Below are 26,870 nucleotides of genomic sequence, written 5' to 3' on the forward strand. Positions count from 1 at the left end.
TATACATACCTTTTTTGTAATATAGAGTGTAATTCTACTTTTATATTATAAAAGTACTAATTTTGTAATTAAAGTAAGTGAAAATACAGAAAATATTTTTATAAATTTTTCTATACATTTAATTTACTGCATGAAAACAACGAGAAAAGCTCAAATATAGAAATAGTTATTAGTGCCTTAAGAATTTTGGAACATTTTTAAACGTAGAATTCTATTGTATTTATGAAATTATACATTGTCAAAATTGTCAATAAAAATGATACATATGTACATGATAACGGTACTATATAAAAGTACTCAAATCATAATACATCAACACTTTCGTTGTTTAAAGCTAGATTTTGCAGTGGTAAAACTGTATGTATTGTTGTTGTTGTTGTTTTTAACCGATGTGCAGCTTGCGCAGTTGCTTATGAATTCCATTTACTCGCTCTTAGCGCTTTTTATTTTCAGCAAACGTAACTCTGGACTCCAAATAGTATTGTTCAGCAATTCACCAAGGAAATAGCAGCACACAGTAAAAGCTAACAAGGCGCTGAGCATAAAATAGCGCATAGGTAAATTAAGAACTTCCAGCAGTGGATATACCCAATGACCCGAAAAGAAACGTACAATGTGCATCCAAATAAGGTAAAGCACCATAAATGCAATAGTGCCAGTGAGGCCGGCTGCACGACTGGGGTACTGGCGGAAGCAAGTAAACATATCGAGTATGCCGAGCATAGCCACATTGGTGTGAACGATATGATTGAGCCAGCTAGAGAAGGAGATTACAAGTATGACATGTGTTTAAATACAAATTACAAAATTAGAACACATAAAATTTACTTTGGGAAAATTGCATCTAGCGCTGATGGGAAGATAAGTTCTCGATCGTAAGCGTATATAACCCAAAAAGAGATGCACACATTATGTGCGATGGGAAAAGCCCATGCAGCAAACATATAATCTCGAAATTTACGGATTCCAGGCATTGTATGTGGAGGCCCAACTGCATTAGAACCAATAATATCATTAAGTAGCGCCACTAGATGATAAAGAGCTTGCAATATCTACAGAACGACGAGGATAATTACATACATACATATGCAAATTAAAACTTCCAATCTATAGAATACAAACCACATCGAGAAATGTGAGATATTTAAATTTGCCACCCCAACGCGTTTTCAACTCTTCCTCATCCTGCAAGTGCTGCGGCCAATGCACATTGAACCAATGGTAGTAGATGCCATAGGCAAATTGCAGTAATCCGATAGTGTGTGTGAGCAAGCGGAGGTAACAGAAGGCACCCTGCAAATAAATATGAATTGAGTAAACGGAGTAGTTGCAATCATAAACATTTTCTAAACATTTCTTTAAATGAACCTGTGTATAAGCGTCATTTGTCGTTGTTAGACGTTCTTCAACAACAGTGGCCTGTGCTTTCGCCTCCAGCTCTTCCTTTAGTCGTTTCTTACTTTTTGTCATCTTTGGTAGTAATTTTTCAATTTCCAAACAACACACACTCCAATACTGCAGGTAATGTTTTATTACCTGCCACTTGGCAACTACTATATAGTATTCTCCGACACTTTCACATCTTTCCAAATTTTGTCACTTTCGTTTACATTTGTTCCCAAACTGTTCAAGAGATAACACACATTCACGTTTCTGAGCATACAAATTACTTAGTGAAGTGTTAGTAATACGTCACGGAAGAGAACATTCAATGAGATGGTTGAATTTTTGTTTTTGGATTTACTTGCCGGTTACAAAACGAGCATAAGCACTTTTGTATAAAATTTGATTGTAAATGAAAACTAAGAATAAATTGTTTGTGTAGGGATAAAAAGTGCTATAATAAGCCATTCAAGCAAATTTGGTGCTGCACCTAAAAAAACTAAACCCAGTCTCAAATAAGTTCAAGTAGCAAATAATAGAAATTTAAAAATCGCAGTTACATACATATACATATGTACGTATGAGTATGTCCGCTACATTTGTACGCTCATGGGAGTAGAACAATCTAATTTTTCCCAAGTGACAGATTTGTTTAACTTTCACGTTACTTACCTTTCGCGCTTCCTAAGTCTCTTTCTACTCTGTTTCGTTAGTATTAAACAAGTTTTTATAGTAAATAAAAGTTAATTATTATAGCTGAACAAGGTATATTAAGTTTGTCATGTAATCACGTAATTTGTAAGACCCAGAGGGAAAAGTCGGGTACCCAATTATATATACGAATATGTACATACATATGAGTGTATATAAATTATCAGCGTTACGTGCTGAGTCGATTTATGTTCGTCTGAGCCTCAGTTTTGCTCATTTGTCGGAACTGTCGCTATCATACTAGCGTATAACTATATGTTATAAAAACTGAACGATCAAACTCTTGCCCTGGTATGGAAAATTTTATTTGACAAAATATCATCACGGAATTTCGCAAGGTATATTATTTAAGGCAGGACTACAGCATAAAGCTGTCATACAAATTGTCCGTATTTGGTAAGGGTTCAAAGTTAAGGTTTTTCTTGTTTTTTTTTACATCGTCCAATCGTATCCTTTTTTGTTTTCAGCTGCTTTCCTTAAACAATCAATAACAGTGCAACTTTTCTATACTTAAATGAATTTATTATATTTTCATCAGATTGTTTTAATTACTTTTAGTTTATAGAATAACAATTTTAAAACGAACTCCAGTGCGCTGATATGAGTGTGCAAGTGCCTTAATATCTTCCTGCATATTGATTCGAGTTCACTCGCACCGACTCTGGTGCAATTTAATCAAATGATTTGAATAATCTAATTAAAGAATGTTATTTATAATGCCTATAAATATAAGTATATTTAATTTTAATTGCTGCATCAGCTGAGTTCAACAGTGAATAATATATTTAGTAAATATGCACTTCAAGTTTTTAATAAATTTAAAGGAATTGACTACATACAATATAATTTATTTTGGTAAGAATTGATTTTTTGGTCATATACAAACCAGCATATACTAAATACATTTTTAGAAATATTCATGCAAAGCTTTAAGTTTAAAATATCATAAGAAATTTGTTTTGTTTATATTTTCTAAATGGATTTTCTCTACTCCAGCTGTTTCACGACTGCTCATGTGTAGATATGGCAGCTCAAATCGGTTCAAAGCGTTCAAATAAAATATTTTAAGAAATATTCGCGTTGAAGCGTCATTTATTTGACTTTGCGTTGCGCCAGCTTCAGTTCCTTTTCCCAAACAATGTTATTCATGAATTCGCCAAACAGATACAAACATAATGTAAATGCGACTACAGCAGCAAAGAAGATAATGCGTTGCGGTAGCTGCAGCACCTCAAGTACCGGATAGACCCAAAAGCCGGAATAATGCTTGACAACGTGCAACCAAATGAGATAGCTGACGGTGAATGCTGAGAGACCGGCTAAGCCCCTGCTGCGTTTCGGATAGGCGCGGAATGAAGTGAAAAGTTCCAGTACCATAAATACCACGACATTGGTGTGCAAAACATGATTTAGCCAACTGTGAAGATAATACGTGTGTTAGATACAATTAAATATGTATACGGAAATTATTATATGTGCCTTAAAAAATTAGTTGTATTTGAAATTTGTTAGTTACACATCGATTGAATGGAATTCCAACTTGAAATATATATACAAGTACTTATGTTTATATAATCACCTTGGAAACACGGGATCCAACACACGGGGTAAGACTAATTCGCGGTCAATTGCATACAGCGTCCAAAATGTGATGCCCACATTCAACGCCACTGGGAAGGCAAAAGCTGACATTAGGTAGTCCTTGACTTTGCGTATGGTGGGTGTACGTTTTGGCGCCACTTCGTTGGTTCCCACAAAATCATTTATTAGGGATATAACGTAGTATATTGTTTGGATGATCTGAAAAAGCAAATTAAAGGAAATTAATGGTGAGCGAAAAAACGTCGATTTTTTGTTGCAACAACAAATACATATATTCATGTGCGTTAGTGCAGTAAGCAACAATATTTTACGACTTATTGAACCTTGGATATCCGCAGTATTTGCATATTTAGCGGAAATTAGGTTTTGTTATTTAATTATATTATTAATTATGAGTATTTAGTACACAAATACCCTAATTTGATTTAAAGTTCAATTTTTTTTTTGTACTTAAACACAGTGCAACCAAAAAAATCCGAAAAAAGAAATTCATATTGAAAGTTCATATCCAATAAATAAATATTGAAAAAAAAAAAATCAAAAAAAATATTGAAAATTATAAAAGGTAGCCAAACTGAAAAACAACGGTGATTAAGAATGAAATCAGATTAGATTAACGATATTCTTATCATCATAATTCATTTCCATTTCAACTGTTTTTAAGTGATTTGCAATTTTATTTCTGCCATGTATGTATATATGTATACATATGCATATGTTTGTACTTATGCAGATATGTATATATATATGCAAGTCATCACTCAGCAGGTTAATCTTAAGAAAAAGTAGAAATATTGCCAATAGAAACTGAAGCCAACGAATTTATATACTTTAACCCGATTATACCCGAGCAAACTTCATCAGAAATACACATTCCAATTTTATCACAACACCCTGATAATCATGTCACTTTTAATAAGCTACGTACAAGGTTTTCTTTTCTATATAGTACTTTATAGTATAATATTCAATTTGAGTTAACATCTTGTTGTTGTAATGCATTTAGGGGGAGTTTGGTTTTTATTTTTTTTTAGTCTTAAATGAATGCTTAAGAATTTAGGAATATTTGTTTGTATTTTTCATTTTACAAAAAAAAATTAAATTTCGACAACCCCCTCAAGTGTTACCTGGACACTCAGCTGATATAATAACAATAATAGTTATGAGGGGCAACGCAATTCAGTCTTTTCCCAAGACGCTTCAAAGTATTTGCTGTGATTCTCGTATTTTTTAATATTTCTCCATGACAATTTAACGAAGATTCTTTAAATGCCATATCACAATGTTATTATTGCTTTTAAAAATAGTTTTTAATTTTTTCTTAAAAAAAAACATAAAAATAGGCCTGTTTTACACGAATTAACCCTAATCGCCCTTTAACAATTATTTTTATTACGATGGTTTTTTAATAATACCCACTACTTAAACGCACTAACAGAGAAACGCTCAAATCGTATCATAATCTATGTCCAAGTGTATGCTGCCTGCTCATTCACTAGCTAACTCGTTCAGTTGTTTTTTTTATGAAAAAATTACATATGTATGTAGATAAGATAACAGCATTATACTGTATTGCATTTTTAAAACATTACCACAATTACTCTATAATAGTTGCAATGTATTTATTTTAACTGAATATTTATTGTTAAATTACCGCGTCAAGAAATGTTAGATATTTGAATTTTCCTCCGAAAGGATGGCGCATCGACTCGGGAAACTCTACATAGTTCCAATCATAGTAGATTCCATACGCGAACTGCACCGCCGCCGTTAAATGTACTAAAATACGTAACGCTTTATAAACTCCCAAATTCAAGGCATCAGCAGCGTGCACGGTAGCCGACTTACTTTTAACCATTTTTGCGCGATATTTTTTTATTGGTGATTAAAAACGTATATTGCTTTCTGTACTGGTGTGCACCTTTACGCCGCAATATCACAAGCACTCATTCAATTAATAGCGTTACTAGCGCTTTCAATAAACAACAACCAATAAATCCGCGTCCACTAAACCGTGTCGGTGCACACAAAAATAATCAATGAAATGTATAATGCGAGAAGTCAATAGACAAAGCAGAGAACTTTATAAATTCTCTGATGCGGAGCAAGACAAGCAATGTGAAAATAAGTGACAGCTTTGTAGCAGTGGCTGCTACAGTGGCAATCAAGCGTTGCATAGCACACTTGGGCAGCACACATAGGCTTGCAAACTGTTTGGCACAAGCAATTTTATGTGCCGGAAACAGACATGTTAAGAGCAAATTAATGAAATCGTATAGTTCCCTTAGTTCATAATCCATGTCACATTTCGTATATATTCTTAAATAAATAAGTTTTCCACACAAGAACTTGATTTTGATCGTTTAGTGATCCGATATCTGCGCTAAATGAGCAGCTTCTTGGGACTAAAAGCACGCACAATTTCAGATCGATATTTCAAAAACCGAGGAACTAGTTCGAGTACATACAGACGGGCATGGCTAAACTTAGCTCGTCACGCTGGTAATTTTCTAAGGTCTCCGATTTTTCCTTTTGAGTGTTACTTTATATATCCTGTTCAGGGTATAAAAAAAAAACTGAAAACAATCACAAAGATATGCAAAAGACTACAGATGGGTTTGCGACTTATACATATATAACTATACCCATGTATATTAAGATACTAGCATATATAAACAAATGAATATTTATCACTTTTTAGAACACCAATATATGCTTTTATCAGCTGTGTATCACTTTTTTCATACGCCCCTTTTAGTGGCAATATGCACACGATTAGCCTTCTTCTACTCATTCACTTTAGTTTCAGCCCTCGTTTCAAAGTGTTTTCATCTAAATGACGGAAAAAATAATTTTAAAATTATTTACGCTGCTGCTGACCATTTCTCAGAGCAGCAGTAATAAACGGCTGCTGGGGAATCCTGGTTTCGATAATGCTGATGCCTGGGAATCTGGTTATCTGCCTTGTGCACTCGAGGAAGTCATTTTCCCCGAAACATATCCAGCCGTGCTTCCACTTCCGACCAAAGTCGATATCAGCGGATTGGTGTTGCCGCGTGACGGTGCCATTTTGTTTAGCCCCGAGTCCACCATAACATTAGGCGGTGAATTGCAGCAGCGAGAATGCGAAAACGGGCGCAGTCGCCGTGCCTATTTGAAAATGCCCACAACAAAGAAATGGTACGATCCCAGTAGTTGGGTTAGCACCACAGCACATGCACAGAATACAGCAATTCCGCATTTGGAGCGCATACCTTGTGCTAATGAGACGGTGGTGATGCAACGGACAGGACCGCTTTCGGTTGATTTGCAGAACACTGCTTACTTAAGGATGGGTCATTTGAATTTGGCGGGTTCCCTCATATCCAGCGACTATTTGAATTATTTAATACACACTGATATTGGGCAGCTGCTTTTCAAGAATAGTTTGGACACAATGGTGCAGTATTATCATCATGATATCTGCGGCTGCCAACTGGATGCGTACTTCACTTCACCGGTCTGTCAGAATGTTATTGAAACTTGCGAACGACCGCACTGTTTAGTGCCGGTAACGCCCCTCGATAGTTGCTGTCCGATTTGCGGCTCTGTATTACGATTCTCCATGGAGTACTGTAGCGAGGGAAATTTGAATAAATTACGCAAAGTGATTGCTGACGCTATTAAGGGGCAGGAACTCACCGCAGATTTGGATTACCACATCAACTACGTGCAGATTTGGTATTCCTCATCAATTATACGTACAGGAAATTACCTGCAGGCAATAATCGTCGATCGCGATGGTTATAGTGAGAAGAGTGTGCGCTTTATGGAACGCTTAAATGCCACAACCGATTGGTCAAAACTCTTTGAGGGGCCACATCAACTAGAAATGATCGCATCTGGGCGTCCCTACAACCCGAATATTACATTCGGTTCCATCTTACTGATCATTCTTTGTCTAGCATTTGTGTCTGTGGTGGCTTTAGTCATGTTCGCGCAATATGCGCCAGACCATCGCTATCTGCATCATGTGCCACAGTGGATCTATGATCCGAACCGTTGGCGTGCATTCTTACTCCGTTCAACTGTCATGTTTGCCCGTTTTGAAAATGTGACAGCCGGTGGTGTCGACGCCGATGTGACGGATGGCCCTACGATGGGCTACGATGCCGAAAGCGGTCAAGTAAGAGAGCGCGCCTTCGACAACCCAATGTTTGGTGAGCGATTGAAAGAGACAAGCGCTACAATTACTTCTACAACTGCAGGCGCTAGCGCACAACCGGCGATTGGAAGTGCTACATCGGCGGCTGCTATTGTCACCGTGGGCATGACAAAAGTTAAAGAGCAAAAGTTAGCAATGAAGTCGAGCGCCAGCAAATTAGAAAGTGTTACATTAGTCGATGCCATGGAGGGCAGCGATATCGAGGAAGAACAAGAATTGACTGAAATCACACTGGAGGACATGCCTAGCGTGAACGACGGCATGGAAGTAGAAACAAAAGAGTAAATGAGAAAACTTACATACCAGGATTGCTAGCACTAAAAGGTTGTGTGGCAACCGCAAGCGTGTTAAGTGATACTGGAAATGCAGTATAATTCTTGTTTATACATACATATGTACATATATATAAGAATATGTGAATATATTTTATGGAATTAAAAATATAATTAAATAAAATAGAAAAAACTGTTAATGCTACCGTTACGCTCTGAACACATAGAGCGCGACAGACTGCAAGCGACATCTGTCAAATATTAAAATACACATGTTCTTATGGACACAGTTATGTAGTTGTGCTGCTGCCCACAAGAAGGTGTGTATTTCAATATTTGACAGATGTCGCTTGGAGTCTGTCGCTCTTTATGTGTTCATAGCGTTACTCCTAAGACAATATGTCAAAGCAAAAAACGGAAAGGCAAGATTTTGTTTACGTTATTTTAATTACTTCAAATTTATAGCAAAAATATAATAACATAAATAAAAAAATGTAATATGACCGTGTTCACATTATGTTAGTTTAATTTTAATTTGAGATTTCGAAAAAATTATGAACAAAATAATTTTAAAAATTTAGTTTAGTCAGTAAATAAGAATGAAAGTAAATACTAAGAAAGTAAGGAATCCAATCACAAGAATTAACCTTCTTGGTTCGTCGTAAACAAGTTTTGAGTTTGGTAGTATTTTAAAGTTCGATTTCAAAACCGGTTTTGACAGCACGAAGAGGAGCTGCTGCTGTGTCTAAATTTGGTTTCCTCGCAAAACTAATACGGCTGTGTAAACTGATGTTGAGGAATACCAAAAGCTCCGGCAGGATCGGGAAGGACCTCTCTGAGCCATTTGATACCAAATGGGGGTACAGACAAGGCTACTCCCTATCGACTTCTTCAATCGGGAGAAAATAATTCGTGCTGAATAGAGAAGATACAATGTTCTATAAGGGTGTAAGCTGCTTGCGTACGCCGATGATATTGACACCATTGGCCTCAACAACCGCGCCGCTAGTTCTGCTTTCTCCAGATTGTCATCAAACAAACAGTTTGGTGACTTGGCTGCCATGTCACTGTTGACAGTCATAACTTGGAAGTCGTAGATAATTTCGTCTATCTTAGAACCAGCTTTAACAGCAACAACAACGGAGCCTTGAAATCCAACGCAGAATAACTCTTGCCAACAGGTGCTACTTCGGACTGAGGAAATTGAGCAGTAAAGTCTTCTCTCGACAAAGGCCAAACTCTACAAATCACGCATCTTCCTGTCCTGTTATATGAGCTAGAGGAATGGACGTTGACAACATCTGACGGCGTTACGAGTTTTCGAGTGGATGATTCCGCGGAAGACTTATGATACTTTGAGCATTGGCAACGGCGCATACCGCAGTCGATGGAATGATGAGCTATATGAGTTATACGACGACATTGACATATGTATGTATGTAGTTCAGCAAATTATGAGGTGAAAGCATTTCAGCTCCGAAAGTAGTCAACGTAGTACTCGACGAGGGAAACAGAGGAAGAGGAAGACCTCCAGTCCGATGGAACGACCAGGTGGAGAGGGACCTGGTTACACTTGGGATCTCCAATTGGCGCCAAACAGCGACGAGAATTGGCTCAGTAATAACCGTGTAGGCGGTGTATGTGCCAATGTGTATCCCCAGCGTCAGTTACCAATATTGTGATGCTTAAAGGAAGGAGATGGAACTGTTTCGTGCGTCAATCTTTTTTGAAATTACTTATTCACATGAAAATACTTCATTTATAAATACAACCTCGTGCATGCGCAACTCAGGCTGGAGATCAGCTTAGGTTATTTTATTTTTATATTTATTTACATTGGCACTTCGACGCTGCGCTCGTTTTATCGATTGTTTTGCTGCACGCGCTTTCATCTGAACCCTCCTTGGTGCATACACATATTGCAGCATATGAAAAGATAAGAGGAATTTATTTTAATACCTTGCTTATGAGCTAGCTTAGGTAACTCAAGGACAACGTGTGCAACCACAGCATTTTTAAATTAATTCACATTATTGCTTTAATATTTATAGAAACTAGTGGTCTAAGAGTTAGCTGCATCCATCCATATTACGTATTGTTATGAACTAGAAGGGCTATAGCGCAATGATTTAACCTCCAGGTGCACCAAGGTGTGTATGATATGTATTTTAGGTAATAATAAGTGTGAGTAATATACTATATGGGGTATATAAGGAAAACATCAACCAGAGGGTCGGAAATCTGTATATAACACTGTGCCCAAAAAATAAGGTGACATTTGAATTTAAACTGCGCGCGTCGAAGGATTTGGAGAATTATTTTTTTTTTTAGGTTGGTAGTACTGTCAGTCACATTTATGTCAAATTTCATGTCAAAATATTCATTAGTGTTTGAGACACGTGTCGTTTTGTGAGCTGCTAAAAGTGAGTTTTTCGTTTTTTGCGATGTCGAAATTTGTTGAGCAAAGAATTTGCATTAAATTTTGTTTACGGAATCAATTTTCTGCTGCGGATACGTTGAGGATGGTGCAGAAAGCCTTTGGTGATGAGGCTAAGTCTAAAAAAAATGTTTACAAGTGGTATAGTGAGTTCCAAGCCGGCCGTGAACGTGTCGAAGACGAAGAGCGTCCAGGGCGACCATCAACCTCAACCGACGAAGCTCACGTTCAACAAATCAAAGATTTGGTGTTGAAAAACCGTCGATTAACAATTAGAGACCTTGCTGATGAAGTTGGCATATCGAAAGGCTCAGCCAATACCATTTTGAAGGATGTTTTGGGCCTCAAGCGCGTCAAATTTCGACTGGTACCGAAAACATTAAATTTTTTGGAACAACGGCGTCGCATTGAAGTGTGTTAAACGATGCTTTCCGACTACCAGGGTGTCATGAAACGCATTACAACTGGCGATGAGACTTGGATCTATGCTTACGACTCCGAAACAACCGATCAATCGAGCGAATATCGTGCCAAAAGAGAGCCGAGACCAAAAAAATCGCCAAAGTCGCTCAAAAATCAAGGTCATGTTGACTGTTTTCTTCGATTATCGTGGTGTTGTGCATTATGAATTCCTTCCAACCGGTCAAACAGTCACCAGGGAATATTATTTGAACGTTATGCGTCGTTTTCGTAACGCTATCCGCCAAAAAAGGCCGGAATTGTGGAAAGGCAATTCTTGCTTTTTACACCACGATAATACACCATCCCATACTACCCTCGTAATTCGTGATCATTTCGCCAAAAACTCAACCCATATCGTTCCGCAACCACCGTATTCACCTGATTTGGCGCCGTGCGCCTTCTGGCTGTTCACCAAGCTCAAAAGACCGCTCCGGGGACACCGTTTTTATACGATCGAGGAGATTCAAGCTGCAGCGAAGACGGAACTGATGGGCATCCCGGAAAGTGACTACAACCAGTGTTTTGACGATTGGAAAATCCGTTGGCATAAGTGCATTGCATCGGGAGGGGATTACTTTGAAGGGGATGAAATTGATTTGGAATAAATAAAGAATTAAATAAAGAATAAAGAATTTTCAAAATAAATACAATGTCACCTTATTTTTTGGGCACAGATATTAGTGATATGCGGTTGTGACCAAGATCCAGACCAATTCCATTCAAATTCGACGCTAAACTTATTATTTTTAAGAAAAACTGTTCACTTTATTTTATTAAAATATCACATATATGGACCGACATAAAGCCTTAAAGTCAGATGGGAAGTCAAAGTGGATATAAATCACTATATCGCGTATATTGGGACATGGAGAAGATCTGGACTGATTCCATTAAGGGCTTAATACAGTTAGAGGCTGTTTCTTATTAATTTTGAGTTGCTAAAACCGAAAATGCTGATAAAAATTTCCTAACACGTGGGATTTTTGTGTTGTGGTCAAGAGGTCTAGGGGTCAAACCACCACCATTTACTAAAATGACTAAAATAGCTGTACGTGATGATGTTTGAACTTAAATTCGTAAGCAGGACAACTCAAACATCCCACAGATCGCTTAGCACATCAATCACAAATTTTTCCATCAGATTTGTTGAGCAGTAATTCTCACGCTGGCCGACATAAAGTTATAATCATTATAACTAGTATATTGGAACTGGAATAATTCGTGGATCGACGTCATATGTATTGGGATAAAACTGTAGTATATCCATTTTAATACGTTCACATAATTGTGTAAAGGTATCTTATATATTTACCGGTTTTGGTATTACGACACATCATTATCTGAAATAGATCCTCTCTGAGTTTTATAAAGAAACCTTACAAATTGACCTATGTATATATATAAAGTATAAATTCAAGCGGATAAATGAAAGTCCTTATAATAGGTATAGGGGACTAAGGGACGTGTTGACCCAATCTTCCCCATTTTGATGCAAGGATTTCTTCGTATTTCAATAATATATCCCACAGATTGGCCAATATTTTCGGTAAAAAGGCAGCGATAGGTATTGAGGTATTTGGCATCGGGGGGTTTGTAGTCCGAATTTCAAGAATTGATTCTTAATCGACTTCGACTACTTAAGATCGATTCCGAAAAATCGATTATTTTACGAGAAAACTCGATTTTCGAGTAGAATCGGAATCGAGTTTACCATCCCTACTGGCAGCCATCGCGTTCACATATAATAACCTCCACACAATAAAAAATTATTTTTTCTCCATGTAATTTATATGGAAAACAGAAAATTTTAAAGAGGCACCTCTTAATATTAATATTAAGAGCTCATCTTTTGAGTGACTTTCTTTTTAACATTTTCGAAAGTTTTTAGCCTGTTTTTCAGTTGAAAAAAAAGGTTGACTCAGAATGACACACCCTAATGTATATACATACTACTGTGCCCAAAAAATAAGGTGACATTGTATTTATTTTGGAAATTCTGTATTCTTTATTTTTTATTTAATTCTTTATTTATTCCAAATCAATTTCATCCCCTTCAAAGTAATCCCCTCCCGATGCAATGCACTTATGCCAACGGATTTTCCAATCTTCGAAACACTGGTTGTAGTCACTTTCCGGGATGGCCTTCAGTTCCGTCTTCACTGCGGCTTGAATCGCCTCTATCGTATAAAAACGGTGTCCCCGGAGCGGTCTTTTGTGTTTGGTGAACAGCCAGAAGTCGCACGGCGCCAGATCAGGTGAATGCAATGGTTGCGGAACGATATGGGTTGAAATGATCACGAATTACAAGGGCAGTATGGGATGGTGCATTATCGTGGTGTAAAAACCAAGAATTGTCTTTCCACAATTCCGGCCTTTTTAGGCGGATAGCGTTACGAAAACGACGCATAACGTTCAAATAATATTCCTTGTTGACTGTTTGACCGGTTGGAAGGATGTCATAATGCACAACACCACGATAATCGAAAAAAACAGTCAACATGACCTCGATTTTTTTGGTCTCGGCTCTCTTTTAGCACGATATTCGCTCGATTGATCGGTTGTTTCGGTGTCGTAAGCATAGATCCAAGTCTCATCGCCAGTTATAATGCGTTTTAGACATCCTGGTAGTCAGAAAGCATTGTTTCACACACTTCAACGCGACGCCTTTTTTCCAAAAAATTCAATGTTTTCGGTACCAGTCGAGATTTGACGCGCTTGAGGCCCAAAACATCCTTCAAAATGGTATTGGCTGAGCCTTTCGATATGCCAACTTCATCCGCAAGGTCTCTAATAGTTAATCGACGGTTTTTCAACACCAAATCTTTGATTTGTTGAACGTGAGCTTCGTTGGTTGAGGTTGATGGTCGCCCTGGACGTTCTTCGCCTTCGACACGTTCACGGCAGGCTTGGAACTCACTATAACACTTGTAAACATTCTTTTTAGACATAGCCTCATCACCAAAGGCTTTCTGCACCATCCTCAACGTATCCGCAGCAGAAAATTGATTCCGTAAACAAAATTTAATGCAAATTCTTTGCTCAACAAATTTCGACATCGCAAAAAATGAAAAACTCACTTTTAGCAGCTCACAAAACGACACGTATCTCAAACATTAATGAATATTTTGACATGAAATTTGACATAAATATGACTGACAGTACTACCAACCTAAAAAAAATAATTCTCCATATGTATATGTATATCTCATTGTTCCATCGACTGCGGTATTCGCAGTTACCAATGCGCACAACACCATAGTATATCCACTGCAGAACCTTTCCCTAGAAAACTCTTACCACGGACTCATCAGATATCATCATCCATCCCTCTGCACCACATAGCAGGACGGGGATATTGAGTGACTTGTAGAGTCTGGTCTTTGTTCGTCGAGAGAGGACTTTACTTCTCAGTTGCCTACTCAATCCGATGTAGCACCTGCTGGCAAAGTCAGTATTTCGAAATGTCACATAACCCAATCAGCTGTTGATGAACCTTACTAGCTTCTGCTCTTTGATTTTTCTAGACAGTTTTCTCTTTGTAAGCGAAAAGTTATCTTGCATTCACAGTAAAAGTCGCGACTAAATTATTACACTGTCTTCCTATTCATATTCTTTGTTTTTTCCTGTCTCACTTTTATTGGCGCATAAATGATTTGTAGCAAATTAATCAAGTCTGGCAATGCATTTTGTTTATTAATTTGCACTTTTGACATGAAAACAGCAAATCATTTGTAGTTTTTTCCCGAGAATATGCCCATAAAATGTATTTGTTCGATACAGCTGACCAAAGTCTCCACCCTCGCAACCGCCAAATATATGCAATAGCTCAGTGTGCACCAACAATAATGCCATAAAAGTGCACGTGAAAGTATTGCAGAAGCAATTGAGATTCCTGTCCGATTACGATTACCATCTGCAATGACACGAAGACGTTGTGCAGCCAACCGATCGGTTTGGTAAGCAACTTTCTTATTGCTCAGCCCAGTTGGGCGCTTTGCGTAAAAACTTGTTTACACCTCCAGTTGGCATGTAGCGAGATATTAATGTACGCGAGCCCATATGCATATGCATGTATGTAAATAAGTGTAAAATAAGAACGGAATTTGCGTTCGTAAGCGGTTTGCAGCTGCATCCAGTTTTAATTTGGCACAGGAGATGGCACAAAATAAATTAACAAAGAGCACACACCCAACGATGCAACAGGAAAATCTTCTTTTTAGCAATTCTTGTGTATTTTTACAGCCGTGTATTGCTGCTGCTCCCAAGCAATGGCGGTGCAATGCACTGATAATCGTTGACATTCACTTTCGATGTGCTCAAATATTTATAGAGATAAAATGCGAGCGCGAAACTTAGAGACCGATGGATCTTTTGCATAAGGCCAAATGTTTATATAATCGTTCAGGAAATATGTATTCATTATTGGCAAACAACATCCGCAGTAAAGTAACAGTTAAATACAGAAAAATTTAAATGTGTATTAATTGAAATCAATGAAGATTATGATCTCTTCATGTTATTTCACTCTTTATCCATTACATAGTATATGTAAGTACATAGACAGCAGAAAAAGTCACCTCGTTGTAAAGAATAGCACATTTTTTTTTGAGAAACTTGATTTTATTACTCAAACATCGACATTGACTTAGAGGTACTGATTATAGCAATATTCAATTTCGAAATATATATACATACATATCGCCACCTAAAACGCAAATCAGCGTATCATCAAAAAAAATCGAAAATCGCTGTCTGATATAATAACCAATATATAACCATTTTATAACCAAAACTGAAATTTTGTTGCAATATGAGTGTATGATAACCCATATATATCCTTTTTCTAACCAAACCTCAAATTTTGTTTCAATGTGAGTGATTTCTATTATATCATTTTTCCTTCGCCTGCAAACTTATGAAAAGTGATGTTATGTTATTTTGCATTTTAGGTGACGATATAATGCATCCTATGGCAACAATGAGATTCTTCCATTTATTACGATCTTGTGCTAACCTCTTGATCGGGTCGTACTAGGACTGTTATGATCAGTTATTTGTGAAGCCAGAAAATGAACAACAGAAGCAATTTTTAATGATCAACCGACTTCAACTCAACTGACGTGAAACTGGATGCTTAAGGTGTGAGATCCAAAGTGTTAAATGAAGTAGAGACAAATGGCTTCTACAAACGAATTAAAAATCTTACCACGTGAACACTAATAGATATAGAGAATAGAGAAATGCCAAGTTCGAACCTATATTTAAGGAAAACCTAATGCTGACCCAGGGCAAAAAGATCTCTGGTTCTCTTGCGGAGCTCCGATTCTTTTTGGTACCTCAGCGATCCACCTCACCTCTCCGAGCACCTGGAGAGTCAGGACAAACATTTTCGCGCGACATGTTTCTGTGAGTGTCCAAGCCGAAATTGCAGCGTCCGTTAGAGCAGAGGTACGCGATTAAATACTGTGTGAAACTGGGTAAATCTGAGACAGAGACGTTTGATATGATCAAGCAGGCTTACCCAGATGTTGCTTTAGCAAGAAGTTGAGGGTTTTGGTGGCACCAGGCCTTTTGGGGGGGCCGGGAAGAGGTCTCTGTCAACAAACACCGACAATGTGACTCGTGAGCGTAAAGTTTTGAACTCATACCGTCAACTAAGCATTCGTTTAATTCCCCAGATGTTAAATTTGGATTTGAACATGCGCAAGGTGTGCAAAAAAATGGTCCCAAAAGTGCTTACTGACGACCAGAAATTGCGGCGAGTGAATGTCAAGCATTTTGACACGACAGAGGGGATGCTAAACAGCATGCACCTCAGCTTTCAAAGCTAATCCAGAAAATGCCTTCCGTGACGCCTTCAATCCTCCAAAATTGCGCTGGCAGCGTCGCATCGACGCAGAAGGAGCCTATTTTTAAAGATTTTAAAGAGTTGTAACGATGCCGCTGATAGTGAAGTTAGTCATTCCTTAAACGAGCGCGCAGTCAGTGAGCTCAAAGCTAGTATTGTAAAAAAAACGATGGTTGACACGCTACTTTTATGGCTTAAAGTGTCAACTATCTCGATGAATATCATTTTATGTGCACACAAAATCCTTATATGTGGTAAGCAAATTAATCGGCCCACTGAGGGTACTATTCGCAACACCCTCTTGAGGCTCAGGTTTCAGTGTTAGATAATATTCGACCGAATAGACCACGTCTAGCACTCAATGAAGAAAATTTAGCAGACGTAACTGAGAGTGTACACGAAGACCGTGGAGAGTCGATGCGGCGCCGTTCGCATCAACTTGGACTGACGTATGGAACGACTTGACGCATTTTACGTCGAGATCTTAAATTGAAAGCGTACAAAATACGAGTACAACTTGTGTAAGAACTGAAATCGCTCAATCTTCCCAAGTGATACCGCTCTATGTGCTCTTGAAAAGCTCCAAGAAGGTCCGACATTGTCGAGCCAAATTTTCTACAGCCATTGCATCAATGAGTAAACATGCAAAATTGCCGCATTTGGGACGAAGAGCAACCTGAAGAGAAATGGCAGCACTATTTCATCCAGGAAAAAGAGCTTTGTTGTCGTTTGTGGGCCGGAATCTTCGATCGATATTTCTTTAAAAGTGATGCCGGTGAGAACGGAACCGTCAATGGTGACCGTTATCGCGCCATGTTAACCGTCTATTTGATCCCTGAAATTGCAGCTCGTGATCTCGGCGACATTTGGCTTCAACAAGACGACGCCACTTCACACAAATCGCATCAACCAATGGATTTATTGAGAGAACACTTCAGTGAACAGATAATTTCACGTTTTGAATCGGTTGAGTTGAGTTATCAAAAATTTAACTCAACGGATGGACCATCTGAGACGTAGCAGCGGCCGACATTTGAAAGAGATAACCTTCAAAAATTAAATGCCAAAGAATGTTCTTAGGAATGATAATAAACATTCCCTTTAAATTTGAAGTTTCCGCGTTTTTTTCCTTTAAAAAAGTAGTGAACCTCGAAATGGATCACCCTTTTCATATTTATATGTATATACATATATAAACAAATCTTCGTCTTTTCCACTCCAAATTCAGTGTATAACAATATTTCCACAAAATTAGCAATATTGATTATGAGAGGCATACTTTTTTGACTAACAGAATAGTAGCTTATCATATCTTAATCAAACATTTCTTTCTGTCGTCAACCAAAAATGGAGAACGCGGCCTAAAGTTGTCAAAATTTCGTGCGTCAGAATAACATAATGAACTGTGGCACGGATTGTAAATTACTAAACGCTAGGAAAGAAAAGCTTGCTATAAATTTTTGCATAACAGTATTTATTCTATAAACTAGGCGCATTTAATTATGTATAAGTTTTCGCCAAATTTCTTATTGATTACCAACGGATGTCTTTTCAGAGCGAAGAAGTACACTTGATTAATTAATTGTATGTTCCCTTTACACTTTAACGCTCTGGCCATCAGCAAAGCGGTGCCCATTTTCCTTTGATCAATCAGCGAAGCATTTGGCCTTCCCCAAAACTCTTTTGGCCATTCGAGTTGAAAAATATGTATATACATATGTATGTATATGTGTGCATGTGCGGCTATATTTTATAGCGGAAAGCAGTGTCTAGCAACACAGAACACTTAGTAAACAGCATAATTTGTTGTAGCTTTTTTACCTGTTGCCTAACCAAATTTTGAATGGTTCGAAGAAGAAGTTTATGCTTTCTTTACACAAATAATCTATCATGGTGAGAATAATGATGCTGGAAATCATAATTTTACAAATTTTCCGCTGTTGAAAATATATTTTTTTTATTTCAGAATAATTGAAATTGCAAGTGAATACGAGTAAAATAAAATCCATAAGAACAAAAACAAACAGCAACCTTCCCAATTGGCTCTAGCTCTGCGTAACAGACAATAGCTTCTTAGAGTATTATTTGCTGAATTCTATACTTGATTGTTGTCATGAAGGAAAATTATTGCCTCGTGTGTAGTAGTAAATTCATTTTGAAGAGTTGTTGTTCCCCACTAATTGTTTCATCTTGTTTTAAAATCTCATAATAGAGCACGCCATTCCGATCCCACCAAATACAGAGCGTTATCTTGTCATCATGCATATTCAGTTGTGACGGTGATTTGATCGGTTGGCCGGGTTTCACATATGCTTTTTGCGTTTAGGTTTGTACATATAGGATATATTTTTCACCATCAGAATGGATTTCCAAGGAAGCTGCCAACATCAAGGGGTATCAGCAAGTTTGTTGCTGTTGCTGCCTCTGCTCCAGCTTTTGGTACTGGCGCTTCTGCCGAAAAGAAAGAAGAAGCCAAAAAGGAGAAGTCAGAGTCCGAGGAAGACAACGAAATGAATTTCAGTCTCTTCGATTAAACAGCTCAATACTAAAGTCTCTTGGCTTCAATTTAGATTACACTCCATTTCCTTGCTTTTTAATGTATCCTGCTGCTTTTAAACATCTTGATTCTGCGAGCTTTTCTTGCGTTTGTCAACAATCTTAAAGTAATGCTTCCAGTTTTCCACTTTCACATTTCTCTGGCCGTCCAGGAGATACATCGTCTTCTAAAACTAAAAGCTGAAATTCCAAGTCACTTACTTCTGTTGAGGTTTTCTTTATATTAAAGTAATGAAAAACAACTCTCCGCAAAAACTACTTACTTTATGTTGAGGTTTTCTTTATATTAAAGTAATGAAAAACCACTCTCCGCAAAATCTCTTTTTCAGTTGAGCACCATCAATAATGTCAGCCTCCAACGCAGAATATCTTTTGTCAACAGGTGCTACTTTGGACTGAGTAGGCAATTGAGAAGGAAAGTCCTCTCTTGACAAAGACTAAACTTTAAAAGTCACTCATCATCCCCGTCCTGCTATATCGACTATGACAACATCTGATGAGTCGACGTTACGAGTTTTCGAGAGAAAGGTTCTGCGGAAAATGTATGGTCCTTTGCGTATTGACAACGGCGAATTCCGCTGTCGATGGAACGATGAGCTGTATGAGATAAACGACGGCATTGACAAAGTTCAGCGAATTGAATGACACCGGCTACGCTGGCTAGGTCATGTTGTCCGAATGGACGAAAACACTCCAGTTCAGAGCAAGAGGAAGACCTCCACTCCTTTGGAAAGACCAGGTGGAGAAGGATCTGGCTTCGCTTGGAAGCTCCAATTGGCGCCACCTTACAAAAGGAAGAAACGACTGACGCGCAGCTGTCCACTCGACTATAATCGCGTAAGCGGTGTCTACGCTAGTAAAAAAGATGATTAAAAAACAAATATCGTCGAAATCGCTTTACTGTTTTTAAAAATATTCCACATTTAGATCTCTACACTTTTATATGCGTTTGAACCAATTGTCGCATCAATTTTGCCACTCTGATTGTGGTATCTCCCAAATATGCGTTCTGAACGCAACAGCCGCCACTACAGGTGTTGAAAAAGTTAGTTTATCTTTTTCGTACGGGAGTAAAAAGAAGTCATTTGATGCCAAGTCAAGACTATAAATCGATGTTTCAAGTCCTCAATCCTACAGCTATTTCTGTTAGTTCAGATGTGAGAACTCGCACTGCCGTGGTGTGATCCGTGACGGTTGGTTTTTCTGATTTCTAAAGATAACTAGAAACAGCTGGTTGTGCACCACTCAGAACTTTATTGTTCTCTCCACCAATCGACATGACAAATTGTTTCTTTTTACAGTCAAATGTTCGCGTAATATTTAGATTCCAGAACAACAACTGTTTCTTGAGGACATTCAGCAAATTCGTTTTGGAGTGATTTTTGAGTTCGATTGAAATCACCATACCATCGAAAAATCAAAAAAAAAACTAGCGCTAAAAATTTAATTAAGTGCATCGCTGCACTGTTGCATAGTTAAGCCACGTCAAAAGTTGTAGAAAGCTGTGAAACAAGTTAATATTTGTACTCCAATTGGGTGACATGTCGTATAAGTAACTTTATTGAGGGACATAATCAGAGGAACTTTAGTATTCGAAAATATAATATTATAAATTTTTTAGGAAATCGACTGGATATTCCCTACTGAAAATTATGTATTTGTTATAACATTATTTAATTTAAATTTCTACATCTCGTTATGATTTAAGTCCCTCAATTATCTGATACTCATTCAACCAGAACTAAAATCTTTCTAACCGAATTAATTAGATCTGAATTTTGTTTTTTATAAAAAAATAACTCTTTAAACGATTTCCGATCATTCAAATAATTATTAAATACGGTAAATACAGCAACAATTCTGTATATGAAACATAGTTTCCCAGTTTTAAAATGAGGAGATGGTTGTATGGCGCATTCCTTAAACAGATACTCGTACACAACAAGCACTCAATATTAACACATACTTATACTGTATATTCTGTATTCACACATTTTGGGTTGAAAAATATCTAACTGTTGCACATATCCGCATTGTTTACGAAAATGAGGTCGAAATGTGGAACTTCTAGTATAGTTAGTCTGTACGTTTGCACCTGTGTGTGTCGCTTATGAGCATAAGCGAGAGTAAATGAAAGTTGTTAATGCGCATACGCCTGCTTGAAGGTCCTGTAAAGGACGCATTAACCAAAACCAGTCTGTGAAAATCAACACACACACGCACTCAGCTAACACGTACAAAATACCAACAATTGTAGCCAATTCCTGCTTAAAGGCTGTTGCTTATACGTACATGAAAGTAGGTGAAAGGTAGCCGTTGAATTCACAAGTATAGACAAAAAAGTATATATATACATACATATATGTTTGTTGTAATAAAAAAATTCCAATTCATTAAAACTTACCAAACTCCAATAAGTGAAAAACTTCACTTTCTGTCCAAAATCTTCGGGCACTAAACGCCGGCTTGGCGACGTTGCCAGCTTTGCGCTGCGCTGTATCTCAAATTTATTGTAGAAGAGGCCATACGCAAATTGACCGAGAGCAAACAGATGTATTATGGTGACGAACACACGCGATTTGTAAAGTTCAACCTTCGTCATTTTGTCAACGACTATTGCGGGTTTTCTATATTTCAAGCGATAATAGCAAAGATGCACAAGCACTTGAGTTCTGCACAGCCACTTCGTCGAGTAACAACCGTTATATCACAACAATGCAGGTAGCTAAGCGTTTTCGTATGTCTTTCTTTTTGGTTTTCAAAATATTTTAATTTTTAATAGTATTCCTGTTCATGCGCGCACGTTCGCAGTTAATTTGAAATCTGTAAAGAATTTCAGGCGTTTTTATAGAGCTTATCCTCACACTCACACACATACATGCTGCGTGCTTTCATATCACAATGGAAGCGTACAAAAAATTAAGATACGAAAATGCATTCTCGACCACATCAAAGACATTTATATTTTGCTTTTTCCAAGTACAACAATAATTCAGCTCCTCAATGGTTTTTATTACCTTTACACTGAATATATGTACGCGTGTATGTGACCTTATTTATCTTACTGTGACTTATGTACTACTTAATTTTTTGTGAAAATAATATTATTAAAACTGTTTTCAATATATCGTCACCTGAAATGCAAAATACCGTAACATCAAAATATTCGAAATTGAGTGTCTAATTGATTACGCTTCACTACTTCAAATTACATACATAATATTACATATCGCTCATTTGCTGCAACGTCGTCATAACTCAAAAAACGTGATTTTTGAGTTAAGGATGCAGAATTGTTCGTTATATCATACTTCATGTTGAGTGAAAAATTCATATGAATACCTCTTATATGCTCCGCTTGAGAAGAGAATAAACCATTTATGTCTTCCGTGTAAGGTTGGAGTCAGTTGAAAACTTTTAACGCGTTTTCTGGCAAATCGATTTTTTTGACTTATGCCGGTCTTGCAGCAAATGAGCGATATGTTCAACATTTTCAGGTTCTGCGGTCAGATACAAACCAGTTTTAACCAATATTAAAATTTTGTTTCACTCATGTTCCATTTTATTTCATGTTTCATTCATGCAACTGTAAATTTCCGAAAATGTTGTTACGTTATTTTGCGTTTCAGGTGACGATATATATAACATAATATGTTGCCTACATTTAGGATTCAATTGAATTAATATTATGGCGAAGGTTACAAGATTTCGTTTCAAATCAGTTTGAATTATACCCAGAACAGGATATACATATTAAGTTTGTAAAAGCCAGAAAGAAACGTCTGATACCCTATAAAGTATATATACAATTGATCAACATGACGAACTGAGTCGATTTCCGAAAGTCTGCCGTCTGGACATGTCACAATACCGAACTCCGGACTACAAAACGATACCTCTTGTTTCCCATTGTACACCTGCACATTGAGGCCCATATGATTCCAGTTAAGAAGTACAATGAACTACTCTCCAAGCAGTTTCAGCTGGGGTGAATCATCCCTGTCACCTGCTTGTAGCGGAACCGCCTCTTAGGAGCATCAAGAGGTTCTTCCTCAACTACGTCGACGACATAAAACAAACAAAAAGCGACAGACTTCGAACGCAACAAACTTCAGGCATGCACTGACCGCCATTCACAGTGGAGTGATAAACACCTTCACCGACTCCCCCACAGTAAATGGCGAACTTGGAGTCACCCATTGCAGAAGAAGTGCTCGAGTTCAAGCGAGAATCGAGAGTGACCCTAGCGCAGCTTCGATCTGGATATTGTAGCAGGTTAAACTCCTACTTATCCAGAATCGACCCTTACATATCAAACATAAGTATGTCCAGCGTGCAACGAGTCCCCGCATGACACTTAACTCTTTGCATGCTCTGCTAACCCTACACATCTGACACCCTTCTACCTATGTGATGAGGTCCGATCCCGTCGAAACATCACGTTTCCTGGGCTTACCGCGGTTGACCACGATGACAACTTATCCAATCTTTACCACCTTAATGGGGACTAGGTAACCGTTTCAACTACAACAGCAACGAACTGAGTCGACTTAGACATGCCCGTCGATCTGTATGTATACGTAGTTTTTGAGGTATCGATCTGAAGTTTTGCACAAGTACTTTTCTCCAAAAGGAGCTGGTTGTTTGCGGAACCGCCGATATCGGACCACTATAGCATATCTGTCATGCACACTAAGCGAAAAATATCATGTTCTTGTATGGAGATCTTACTTTTCGAGATATCTTCACGAAATTTGGCATGACTTGTTATCTAAGACAACGCTACAATTTTCGAAAAATTATTTTAGACCAGATCACTATAGACTACAGCTACCACACCAACTGAATGATCAAAATCCAGTTTTTATGTGGAAAGCCTTTTTATTTGGCACGATATCCTCACGAAACTTAGAACGAATTATTACACCAGGCAGCGGTACAATCTCTGAAGAAATTTTCTAGATCGAACTACTATAACATATAGTTGGCATACAAACTGATCGATCAAGAATCAAGTTCTTGTATGGAACCTTTTGTATTTGTGAGGGGTATTATAGCTTCAATGTAATCGAAGTTTACGTTTTTTTCTGCAACACATTACGTTTAATAATGTGGTGGTAGTTGCAGGCGCGAATTGGAACATTTCTGTTGTTGAACAATGATTATATACCATATGTGGATACAATGGATATCTACATAAATATATGTATGTAAATATTTATATGCGTATGCTGTGCATTTATTGTAAACGCGTATGTTTGGACAATTATGACAGCTTGCCATAGCAGATCCGAAACGAAAATAAACTCTGATCGCATTTAATAGGTCAATGACGCGATAAATGTCCGCTTGAAATTCACTTTCATATGCGCTATGCTTGCGCCGAGACAAAATGATTATACAAATGGGAAAAGTGATTTGTATTTTTAAAGAAATGTGATTGCTTATTTACAAATAAAACTCTGATTGTAGATTTATTTAATATTGTTATAGCCTTTTAAACTTAACCTCAATTTTTATATCTTGGATATTGTTATGTATGCCACAAGGTTTCATATAACCAGAAGTAAACGTCAGAGACCCTATAAAAGACAACCAATATAGAGTACTACGAGTAGCTTCCATACAAACTGACCTATCCAAATCAAGTTCTTGTGCTTCCATATGTGATTAGGTACATACTTATACATGTACATACATATACTATCCATTTGTGGGTGGTAACATAAATGTTTAGTCTGTATATGTAAACATATGTATCACAAATAAAGTTTTCTAACTTAACTAACTTTCAGTCGATGTTAGTCACCTTTAGTGACATATGTATGTATGTGTATACATATAATCATTTCCATATGGTCTCAACTTATATTAAAGTGCAAACACTTCTTGATAAACAATGCAGAGATAATTTGCGCGTGCCTTTTCATATGTACGTATGTATTATTGATGTACATATGTATTTCAGTAAATGAATATGTAGATTAATGAAGCATATTGCTTCAGATTCCACCAAAAAGTATATTTTGAGTTCCCTGATTATCAAAAAAGCAATTTGATACATGCCAATCAAGATAACCGTTTAAACAAGTAGTCACATGGACTTAATCAATGCGAAAGTGGAATAAAAAGATTTTTGAGCAAATAGAGATCAGATTTCAAAAACTGCACACACACGGACTTAATTAATGCGAAATTGGAATTGCAGAAACTTGCTAAACATTTTAGCTCAAGAAATCACTTCACAGAATGGACTAAGTAACTGAAGTATGAGTTCTCTGTTAATAAACAAAGCAACTTGAAATTGAATGTAAACAAATCAAGATAATGGTATAAACATTGGCTTAATTAATGAGGAAGTAAAAAAAAATGTTTTTTTAATATGCCATAAGAAACTTTAAAGCCGATGAGCTTACCGGGGAGTGCACCCTTACCCCAATTTCATCCGATTGGCCACGAGTCGGTATTCCGATGTTCTTATGGGACCTATGGAGCTCCAATGAACTTGACTGGCACTGGCCAACAACCGGAACTAATACGGCTGCGAGATCCTTCTGACCCAAAGCGAACCGTAAGAGATCCTGCGGCAGTCGGATTTCCGTAACCGGAACGTACCTGGATTTTTATCCAGCCAACCAGCCAAGGACAGTCAACTGGGCAGAATTCTGCCGCTACAACAACAACATGTCCTGCGAACAACATGCATTGTAGGTGTTCTCACTGGACACCGTCCCATAAGTGCAGACGATGCGACCAAATATTTTGTCGGAAGCTCTTTGCCAAAGCTGTATGGAGGGAAGCGAGGTGGAATCATCTTGTCATTCACAGCTGTGTGGAGGTAGAAAAGGTGGAATGATCTTGAGATTTTCACTCCAATTGCACGGCTTTTGTCAGACTGCAACTGAAATATCTTGGTAGACAAACCTTTGGCGAAAATGGTGAAGTGGCTGGGATTGTATAAACCGTCTTAGCAAGCTCGAAAGTGCCAGTTATTAGGAAAAATAGTTTTAACGATCCCATATATTTATATATTTGTAATAAGGTGTGTACGGTTACCTTATTGAAGACTATATACGTATAAAAATAACAGCAACAACCAACTAAAATTATCTACCTTCTACATTGTAACATGCTATATAATATGACTGGGTCAAGTGTCACGTGGTACCTTCAAAGGGATTATTGGTCTCTTCCATTTTCAATTTCTTATCGTTCAAAGATTTCTTAACGCAAATCGATGGTTCATGTTAATACGTACAAAAAATAACCTAGAAGCTAACCACGTGCAAGTACCGTGACCTTTTTAACAAGCGCGCTTTGGTGCAATTATTACGTTGTTTCAAGGCAGTCATTATTGTACTTATTGTACTTGTATTTGAGCTATTAAGAGAACAA

General features: G+C 37.5%; 3 protein-coding genes and 1 long non-coding RNA gene across 9 annotated transcripts in view; 2 read left to right on the forward strand and 2 right to left on the reverse strand.

Moving 5' to 3' along the window:
- Positions 1-93: 93 nt before the first annotated feature.
- On the reverse strand, positions 94-1,778 carry LOC126753302 (androgen-induced gene 1 protein). The gene is made up of 4 exons (XM_050464640.1): positions 1,369-1,778; positions 1,123-1,293; positions 829-1,052; positions 94-757 (listed from the first exon to the last, which is right to left on the reverse strand). Exons 1-4 carry the CDS (start codon positions 1,468-1,470, stop codon positions 424-426), a joined length of 831 nt encoding a protein of 276 aa, XP_050320597.1. The 5' UTR covers positions 1,471-1,778; the 3' UTR covers positions 94-423.
- Positions 1,779-2,094: 316 nt separating this feature from the next.
- LOC126753322 (uncharacterized) lies at positions 2,095-3,270 on the forward strand. Its single transcript, XR_007666113.1, has 2 exons — positions 2,095-2,490; positions 2,562-3,270. It is a non-coding gene; the product is annotated as an uncharacterized LOC126753322 (long non-coding RNA).
- LOC126753303 (androgen-induced gene 1 protein) overlaps positions 2,595-26,870 on the reverse strand; it is a 28,653-nt gene continuing 4,377 nt past the window's right edge. For 4 of the 6 annotated variants that reach the window (XM_050464644.1, XM_050464642.1, XM_050464646.1 and 1 more), the window contains exons 2-4: positions 21,880-22,298; positions 3,674-3,894; positions 2,595-3,511 (exon numbers count right to left, since the gene is read on the reverse strand). In XM_050464644.1, coding sequence (XP_050320601.1) covers positions 3,187-3,511; positions 3,674-3,894; positions 21,880-22,077 — 744 coding nt within the window. In that variant the 5' untranslated portion in view covers positions 22,078-22,298 and the 3' untranslated portion in view covers positions 2,595-3,186. Of the gene's footprint in view, positions 3,512-3,673; positions 3,895-5,350; positions 5,745-21,879; positions 22,299-26,870 lie in introns of those variants that run through there. The other 2 variants (XM_050464647.1, XM_050464641.1) reach the window with 2 other exon arrangements.
- Positions 6,388-8,620, forward strand: LOC126753272 (protein amnionless). The gene has a single exon (XM_050464599.1). It carries the CDS (start codon positions 6,533-6,535, stop codon positions 8,183-8,185), a length of 1,653 nt encoding a protein of 550 aa, XP_050320556.1. The 5' UTR covers positions 6,388-6,532; the 3' UTR covers positions 8,186-8,620.

Source organism: Bactrocera neohumeralis, chromosome 3 (genome assembly GCF_024586455.1).
Source record: "Bactrocera neohumeralis isolate Rockhampton chromosome 3, APGP_CSIRO_Bneo_wtdbg2-racon-allhic-juicebox.fasta_v2, whole genome shotgun sequence".
Classification (NCBI taxonomy): Eukaryota; Metazoa; Arthropoda; class Insecta; order Diptera; family Tephritidae; genus Bactrocera; species Bactrocera neohumeralis.